Source organism: Marmota marmota, unplaced genomic scaffold (assembly GCF_001458135.2).
Source record: "Marmota marmota marmota unplaced genomic scaffold, marMar, whole genome shotgun sequence".
NCBI classification, from domain to species: Eukaryota; Metazoa; Chordata; class Mammalia; order Rodentia; family Sciuridae; genus Marmota; species Marmota marmota.
In genome coordinates, this window is record NW_025999873.1 from 290,787 (window position 1) to 299,831 (window position 9,045).

Consider the following 9,045-nt stretch of genomic DNA (forward strand, 5'->3'; position numbering starts at 1 on the left):
CCCACCCCGCCCCGATTCCACAGGGGATTAAATCCAGGACCCCCTGCAGACACTAGAATCCACAGACCTTCAAGTTCCTTATATTACATGGCCTTTTTTGTATGCAGCCTATACATAGCCTCTTGTATGCTTTAATCATCTCTAGATTACTTATAATACCTAATACCAGGTAAATACTATGTAAGTAATTGTTATATTGTTTACAGAGTAATAACAAGAATAGTGTGTACATATTCAGAACAGACACAAGTTTTGTTTCAAATATTTTTTATCTGTACTTGGGCTGACTATTCATTTAGCAATCAATCCTAGAGAGCTTACTATGTTCAGAACTGCATAAAGATGCTGTACAAGTAGTAACTCATTTAATTCTCCCAGAATCCTGTGAGCCTAGTACTGTTATCTCTTCATAGATGAGTGGTGGAAGCAGAGAGGTCAGTGATTTGCCCCTGGACACGCAGGAAGAAACAAAGCCAAGACTCAAATCCACATAATTTGGCCTCAGATCCACTTTTTTTTTTTTTTTTTTTTTTTTGGCGGGGGGGTGCTAGGAATTGAACCCAGGGTTGCATATCCCCATCCCTTTTTTGTATTTTATTTAGAGTCAGGGTCTCCCTGAGTTGCTGAGGCTGGCTTTGAACTCATGATCCTCCTGCCTCAGCCTCCCTAGCTGCTGGGATTACAGGTGTATACCACCATGCCCAGCCCCAAGTCCATATTCATAACTACTTAATATGCTGCCTCTCTATTAGCAAAGTGACGATGGCAATCATAATTTAAAAGCTAGCCATACCTTAATGCATTGAACCTTGCCACATCCCCAATGGTGTCCATATGAGCCTGAGCACTTTCTGGCCCTCTGAATCTTTTGGCAGAAGCCCATTCTTGGCCACTCACTCCCCCAGGCAGGACTCCTGCCCTCTCTACCTGGCACAAGTCTGGCACATGGGGCTGCTGATTGGAATCATGTGGGATGGAGTTGGAATCTTTATGCTGCAATTAACCCAGTATAGTCAGCTCAGCTGACATAACAAAAATAAATAAAATACAGCTGGTGGCTTAAACAACAAATTTATTTTTCTCACTGTTCTAGAGGTCAAAAGTATAAGATTGGCAGGATTGCTTTCTTCTGAGGCTTCTCTTCCTAGGACTCCTTGTATCCTCACATGGTCTTTTCTCTATACGAGACTCCAGCTCCATCCCAAGGAAAGTCAATACAGCAGACAGTCCCCTGTATCTGATCTTAATCTTTTTTTTTGTTGGGGGGTAGGTACTGGAGATTGAACCCAGAGGTGCTCCAACACTGAGCTACATCCTCAAGCCCTATTTACTTTGAGACAGGGTCTTGCTAAGTTGCTGAGTCTGGCCTCAAACTTGTGATCCTCCCACCTCAGCCTCCCAAGTTGCTGTGATTACAGGCATGCGTCACTGGGCCCAGTGGTCCTAATTGCTTTTTTTTTTTTTTTAAAGAGGGAGATTTTTTTTAACCTTTATTTATTTATTAAAATATTTATTTTTTAGGTGTAGATGGACAAACACAATGCCTTTATTTTTATGTGGTGCTGAGGATCGAACCCGGGTCCCACCTGTGCTAGGCGAGCACTCTCTGCTGAGCCACAATCCCAGCCCCCTTTATTTATTTTTATGTGATGCTGAGGATCAAACCCAGTGCTTCACACATGCTAGGCAAGTGTTCTACCACTGAGCCACAATCCCAGCCCCCTAATCACTTCTCTTTTTTTTTAATATTTATTTTTTAGGTGTAGATTGACACACACAATGCCTTCATTTTTATGTGGTGCTGAGGATCAAACCCGGGTCCTACCTGTGCTAGGCAAGCGCTCTACCGCTGAGCCACAATCCCAGCCCCCTAATCACTTCTTATAAGGACAACAGCCATATTAAGATCCACCCATGACCTCATTTTACCTTAATTACCTTGCTAAAAGCCCTATGTCAAAAACAATCACATTCTTCAGAACTGGGAGTTAGGATATCAACATAGAAATTTTGGAGGTACAAAGTTCAGCCCATAATGCCCAGGGTCTCAAACTCAGATGTTGATGGGTCAGACAAGTAATATAGATGAAAGAATTTGGCTGAGCTAGACTTGGTCCTCTCAGTCTTTTATTTTCCCACTTTTAAGAGAGACAGATAAAAATATTTCACTTTTCTCTTTATTGTGTCATATACAAGAACCAGGACATTTGCTCATGGCTGCAGCCCAGCTTCCTAGAATAAGAGCCTGCCACCTACTAAGTGCTCAATAAGTATTTGTTGAGCAAGCGAGAGAACAGAGTGGCCCTGGATGTTGGGGAGTGGCAGGGGCTGTGGTGAATCCCAGTCAAAGGGATCAGCTGATACTCACCACCAGCCAGTTATTGCCAGAATGCCTGGAATCCAGATTTTTTAAAATATAAATCTGAAGTTTTCCATCAGTGCACACAAACTAAATCACTGTGCAGACAAGCTCATACCCACTGCACCCTGCAGGGGGCACCCATCCAGGGCCAGCAGGGCAGATATTCCCCTGCTCAGCCTCGGAGTGCTGTGCTTGTCCCAAGAAGACAGGAAGCCTGGGGATGTGAGAGCCTGTGCACCTCTGACCATTTCATTGACCCTAATGGTCCCACACCTATGGTTGCCTCTGCAGGAAGGAGACGCACTAGGTGCCATGGAGAAGCTATGCCGACAGCTGACCTATCACCTCAGCCCCCACTCTGAGTGGAGGCGGCACCGAGGGATGGTGAAGAGGAAGCCACAAGCCTGGTGAGTGGTGGTCCCCTTAAGCAAGTCTGCCATGCTCCTGCCCATCCTGCTATGATACTCTCCAGGGCAGGGGGAGAAGGGATGAGGGCAGTGGGGTGTCCAGGAAAGCAGCCTGAAGGCGGTGAGTTCCAGAAGAATTTAAGGATAGGAAAAGCAGCCAGGAGGGCATTCCAGGTGTCTGTGAGGAGCTGGAAAGGGATCCTGGATGTGTGGTGGGATGTGTGATGGAGAGGGAAGGGAAGGAATCTTGCCCATTTTGTTCACCATTGTGGTCCCAGTACTTAGAACAATACTGGCACATAATAGGAGCTTAATAAACATCTGTTAAAGGAATGAATGAGGTAGGGACTTGTCACTGTTACCATTTGACTGGCCAGGATTTCACAGCTGGTAATTAGCAGGGCCAGATTCAAACTCAGGTTTGACTCCAGTGCAGAGCTGTTCACCACCCTTGTTTCCCTGATGTGATGTGTCTCCTTTGTTACTAACATTGATAAAAGAAGTCATGAACAAATGCCAGGCGTTATTCCAGGCAGTGAAGCCTCATGCCTTGAGGGCTTTACCTCCAAGCTCCTTGGGCTAGCCCCTAATCAGAAGCAGCAAAATGAGCCAGCTATGACCAATCTCCCAGGAGACCCTAAGAATAGGAAATTACCTGGTTTTGCCAGGAAATCTGTGACCCCTGAGATGCTGGTATTAACATGCTCACAGAGCAAGCCGTGAGCCCCTTCCACTGCCCTTTCCTTCCCAGGGTTGGGACTCAGGGCTTGCCTGGGCACTTGGAAATTTCACCACTGTGTCTGAGCCTTGAAGCCAGCCACAACAGGATGGTGGGCACACTCCTCATCAGGCTGAGCAGCCTGGGCCCTGGCTCCAGAACAAGGAGCAGGGCAACAGAGGGCAAAAAGCAATAGCTGACAAAGAGTGGAAATAGAGAGCACTGAGCCTCCAGGAGGCAGCAGCTGCCACCAGATTCGGAGCCCCTGTGCTTCCTCTGCCTACGGTCCTGCAGGCCTCTGCCAGAGGATCTCCCAACTGGTGGAGAAGATGGGACCTCAGAGAAACTTTGTGCCATTCTTGGGTCAGCTCAACTACCACCCAAGAGTGGTGAGAAAAGAAGCTCAGCCCAAGTGACCAATAATGACAAACATTTATCCATCACTCCCTTATAAAAGCACCATTAAATGCTTTGCATTTGTTATTCCACTTAACAACCCTATCTCTTAGCTCCATTTTTGAAGTAACTGAGGCCTAAAAGGTTAAGTAACATAAAGGCGACTAAGATGCAAACACGAATCATATGGAAGCCTGGAACTTTCCCTTGTGGTCCTGAAGGAATGGCAGCCTCAGACCACTCCACCCAGCCTGCTAGAGATATGCAACAGTGCCAGGACACAGGATGTCCCCATTTTCTCCTAGTTCTGCGTTTGTAATTTATCTGCAAGTTTGTGAAAATGATCCCTAGAATTAGCTAAGCAGAGGCTGGCTCCATGGTGGTGGCTGTTTCTGCCTCTCAAGGAAGTCTGCTTCACTTGCTGTCCCTTCCTTTTAAGCCTCAAGGCTGTCCTGGCTGGGAATCCTCCAGACAACACAGTGGACCTGTCTGGCATCCCACTGACCTCCCGTGACCTGGAACGAGTGACCACCTACCTGCAGCGCTGTGGGGAGCAAGTAGACAGCGTGGAGCTGGGCTTCACGGGTCTCACAGATGACATGGTCCTGCAACTGCTGCCAGCACTCAGCACCCTGCCCCGCCTCACCACACTAGCCCTCAATGGCAATCGGCTGACCCGGGCTTTGCTGCGTGACCTTACTGACACCCTGAAGGACCCCAGCAAGTTCCCCAATGTCACATGGATAGATCTGGGCAACAATGTGGACATCTTCTCTTTGCCCCAGCCCTTCCTGCTCAGCCTGCGCAAGCGGTCTCCCAAACAGGGCCACCTACCCACCATCCTGGAACTGGGTGAGGGGCCAGGCAGTGGGGAGGAGATTCGGGAAGGGACATTGGGCCAGGAGGACCCTGGAGGGGGCCCTGTGTCACCTGCCAAAGACCACCACGAGGGCAAAGAGGCTGTGACTCAGACATGACATGTAAGTGATAAGCCTCACCAGGGAGTCTATAGAGCAGGATGGCTGAGGCAAGTTAGGGGCTCCTCCCATCAGGAGGCTGGGGCTACAGCAGCCTCCCCCGCAGAAGAGCAGACCCTAGTACCTGGGAAAGAGGGATTCGTGCACTACTTCCCTTTGGTCCTTTCCATCTCTCCTATAAATCCCAGCATCTGCCTTCTGGCTCCCAATAACTCATCCCTAGCTCAAGGGGCTCCAGGTACCCCACAGCTCAGTCTTTGGCTTCCTCAGATTTGGGAAAAGCATAGGTTTGGAGATGATGAAGCTTGAGCCAATGTTACCAAGAGCTTTTCTCCAAACAGCAGACAGGCCCCTGCCATCCCAGTTCTGTCCTACATGGGGAAGCAAATTCCACCCAGATGTTAAGTCCAACTTAATGAGGTTGGAGCCTAGTTCTTAGCTATGCTAAGCATGGACTTAAAGAAGGTGCTCTTCTTGCTGGGTCTCAGGTTTGGAACTGACTTCCCACATTTTAGCTTCCAGGTCCAGGGACCTGCTCCTAAAACCAGCTCTCACCACCCCTTAAAATATTTAGAGCATCCTGTGGTGACAAGTGCCTATGCACACAGGCATGCATGGGAAAACCCATCAGAAATCTTGATCCTTAGCCAGCATTGTTATTCACAGGCTGAGGACAGCTCAAACTTGTATGCAAAGGATGTTTGCTCAATAGCAGAGCACTTGCCTACCACTTGAAGCTCTGGCTTCAACCCCCTAACTTATGAGGGCATTCCTAAAAATCCCATGACCAGTGAGCCTATGGCGGTTATTAAGGAGAAAACTGGAAACCAAGAGCCTAACTCACCTGGTCCACTGCCGCCATACTCAACTTTTAATCCCAAGTAACTCCTAGACCCATGCCCAGAGACTGGGAGCAAATGAATTCTCAAGACCAGATACAATCACAATACTGAGGCAAGCAAGTATAGGGAAGCAAAGCCTCACAAGATCGGCACCAGCTAGCTACAAGTGACCCCTGGCCTCCTGGCAAATAGAAAAGATCATACCCAGGAAGGAAATAGACTATGGGCAGCAGGGATTGGTTGGAATCAAGTATGAATGCCTTAAACACTTTTGGAAATTTTTCCCTGTTAAGTCTACAGTTGTTAAAAGGAAAACAGCTTAGACTGACCAGAAGTTTACAAGATGAGTGCTAATACCTGACAAAAGTAAAATTGAACTTGTTTTTCAAATATGCATATTCAAGAATCACCAAAGACCATTGTTTATTATGGTATTAGACATTATATTCAAGAGAAACAATTTTTGGCTTAAAGATCTCACCCTTCCAATATAAGGGCAACCAATGTGTACACATAAAATGATTAAAAGGTATAGAAATTCCTGTTGGGTGGGGTAATGACACCAATCGGGCCTGTTGAATGATCTCTTGTGAACAGCCTGATACACAAGGTGACCACGTTTCCAAATGTTGAAGCTGTTTCAGAATCCAAATCAATGGTAGTTACTGATCCCCGGAACTGATCATCCTCTGGGAGATACAGCCTGCAAAGAAACTAAATTTCAATCTTACTTTCTACTCCAATTAACAGCAGTCATTCACAAGAGCAATGATATCTTCAGAAAACCGTAGGTTCACCACTACCAATCTGCCGGTAATTCCAGCTATTTTAGGTGATTTCATCATTTGATATCCTTTTAAGTCACTTAAAACAACTAGCCACTTTATCATTCTACTAATAAGGTAATTTTTGTGTAGATCAAGGCTTACCTCCTCCAGGGCTTAGGTGCTGCCACCAGGTCTATAACCTGCACTTCAGGGCTCCATTCCAAAATCCTGAGAATGGATAAAGCAAAGCACCTAAAGACCACAGAAGCAGGAGAGGCATTTCTTTTAGCCTGAGTAGCAACTTAATTTAAAAAAAAAAAAAAAAAAAAAAAAGCCCTTTAAGACCTTACAGAAGGTCTTAAATTTTGGTAAAATTACTGAATTACATAAGTCCTAATTAGCTTGTCTGGAAGCTGTAACTCTACTCAGTCACATTTCAAACCTCACATACCTAAGATTATGGTTCCTTCTGACAAATAAGGAAAACTATACCTCAGAACAGATAGGTAAATTGGTTCAAGATTATTAAATCACCAAGAGGTAAACTGAGAACCCCTCTACGGCTATGCATGCCACTCAGGATTTCCAGAATATCATCAATAAAGGTCACTATACTCTCTAGAGGCCAAAGCTTACCTCACGAAAAGACAAATGTTCCAGGCTCCAAAACTCAGCTGCTGGTGTTCCTTCTGCTAATATGCACCCTGAGTGAATATAGCAATTGTCACAGTCAGACCAACTTTATCCTGGGCACCAATAAATGGTAAAGACTTGTTGACTGCAGTCAGCCAGGAATAGTTATCGTCAGTTATCGCTTCTGACGGCACTTCCTATTATTAGTGGTTTCATCAGAGCAGTCAACACCTCACTACTCTCCAATATTGCTCCAGAGACCTGTATATTGTCAAAAACAAAACTCACATTGCCTTAAAAACCCACTGGAGGGGCTGGAGTTATGGCTCAGTGGTAGAGCGCTCACCTAGCAGCATGTGAGGCACTGGGTCCGATCCTCAGCACTACATTAAAAAAGAGAGGACCCGGTGGCCCACACCTGTAATCTCAGCTATGCTGGAGGATGAGGCAGAAACACCAAAGGCCAGCCTAGGCAACTTACACCTAGTCTCAAAATTTAAAAAGGTCAGGGATACAATACAGCTCAATGATAAAGCATCCTCGAGTTAAAAAAGAAAAAAAACAAGTTCCTAGATGCAGCTTAATGCATCCCTCTCCAGCTTCTGAAGTTCCACCTTATGCAATGACACATTCCATAATGCTAAATGTACAAAACTAAAATGCCAACTTGAATGCTTAAGACAACTGAGTTACAATTTCATCAAATATTAATCACTTCCCAGACCAGGGCTTGCTTACCTTATGACAGGCCGCTCCCTTCAATATTCTATATTAAGCCCGCCATCTGAAACACATGGAAAAAGGAGAGAAATTGAGGGCAGATTCTAGCGGTAATATTCAGCTAAATCGCTGCATCTCTGCGACTGCGGTCAAACGAGCATAAACATCGTCAGTTATCGCTTCTGACGGCACTTCCTATTATTCGTATCATCAGAACAGCCAAACAGATCTCCCTTACGGTCCCACTGAAATCCGTCCACACGCCGTGGACTCCAAGCTGCAGGCTGACCCCAACTTACCCAGCTTTATCATGTTTGCGCAGTCCTCATGGCGGGCCGGAGTTCTGGGTCCTTAAATCTGCGGGCCCGAGGGGCCTGCCGCGGTAGCCCTGCAGAAAAAACACGCGGTCTATAACCCTCGGTCCACGGTGGCCTGATTCTGTCCGGTGAGAGTCCCGACAACCCGACGCAGAGTCAGCCACAAAGCCCACGTGGACATCGGCGCCACGGAGAAACGCCCTTACAACACCAGCCCCTTTCACCAAGCTTCCGGAAACAAAAAGATTCCAGTTCTTTTCGTCCTTGCCACCAACACCCAACCGTACACGATAAAACATCCTACCTCCACAAAGTCCATAGTGAAAAGACCGATCCTGCAGAGTCCATGGACCTTAAGATGTCGGAATATCCCATTCCTCACATAAGAAAGGGTGATCTGGCAAAAACTCACCGCACTTCCAGCCCTTTTAACGCTACAGACACCTCCCAGAACTCCCCCCGGAACATTGAGCTAGTGGTCTTTTCCGCGGCGCGGAGAATTCTGGGTAACGCCGCGCGCGCTGCGCCTGCTTGGAGGTTGAAGGGCGGATTCCAGAGCCTAGTTCCTGGGGCTGAAGTCCGGTATCGCCCCTCTTTAGCTGTGTGGTCTTGAGCAAATTACTCATCCCTTGTGAGGTCACAATTGTTCGTGTGGAAAATGAAGACACGATCGCCCCACAATGTAGTTCTAAATACCACATGAAATAAAATCCCTTGAAACCGCAGGGCCAGGGCATACTGCAAGTTCAGAATTAATAGCTGCTCTTCAATCTAATAAGCAGGCCGGTCTGTTCTTTCGCCACAGCTATTTCAAAATACCCACGGAGCGTCTCAAAGCACTGACAGCCCTCATCACTCCTCTTTTAGGATGACCTTTAGGGAGCAAGCAGAGGAATCTGGATCCAT

General features: G+C 46.7%; 1 protein-coding gene, 1 long non-coding RNA gene and 3 other non-coding genes across 6 annotated transcripts in view; 1 reads left to right on the top strand and 4 right to left on the bottom strand.

The window, feature by feature from the left end:
* Positions 1–6,121, top strand: part of Lrrc75a (leucine rich repeat containing 75A) — a 13,977-nt gene extending 7,856 nt beyond the window's left edge. Inside the window, exons 2-3 of the mRNA XM_015506794.2 lie at positions 2,654–2,769; positions 4,323–6,121. Coding sequence (XP_015362280.2) covers positions 2,654–2,769; positions 4,323–4,860 — 654 coding nt within the window. The 3' untranslated portion in view covers positions 4,861–6,121. The remainder of the gene's footprint in view (positions 1–2,653; positions 2,770–4,322) is intronic.
* Positions 6,109–8,516, bottom strand: LOC125611332. 2 transcript variants are annotated; one of them, XR_007341495.1, is made up of 6 exons: positions 8,444–8,516; positions 8,122–8,210; positions 7,841–7,886; positions 7,106–7,173; positions 6,632–6,721; positions 6,109–6,405 (listed from the first exon to the last, which is right to left on the bottom strand). It is a non-coding gene; the product is annotated as an uncharacterized LOC125611332 (long non-coding RNA). The 2 variants fall into 2 exon arrangements; XR_007341494.1 differs by lacking the exon at positions 8,444–8,516 and having other exon boundaries at positions 8,122–8,437.
* Positions 6,478–6,549, bottom strand: LOC125611461. Its single transcript, XR_007341640.1, has one exon. It is a non-coding gene; the product is annotated as a small nucleolar RNA SNORD65 (small nucleolar RNA).
* Positions 7,252–7,325, bottom strand: LOC125611452. The gene has a single exon (XR_007341634.1). It is a non-coding gene; the product is annotated as a small nucleolar RNA SNORD49 (small nucleolar RNA).
* Positions 7,970–8,040, bottom strand: LOC125611457. The gene has a single exon (XR_007341638.1). It is a non-coding gene; the product is annotated as a small nucleolar RNA SNORD49 (small nucleolar RNA).
* Positions 8,517–9,045: the final 529 nt, after the last annotated feature.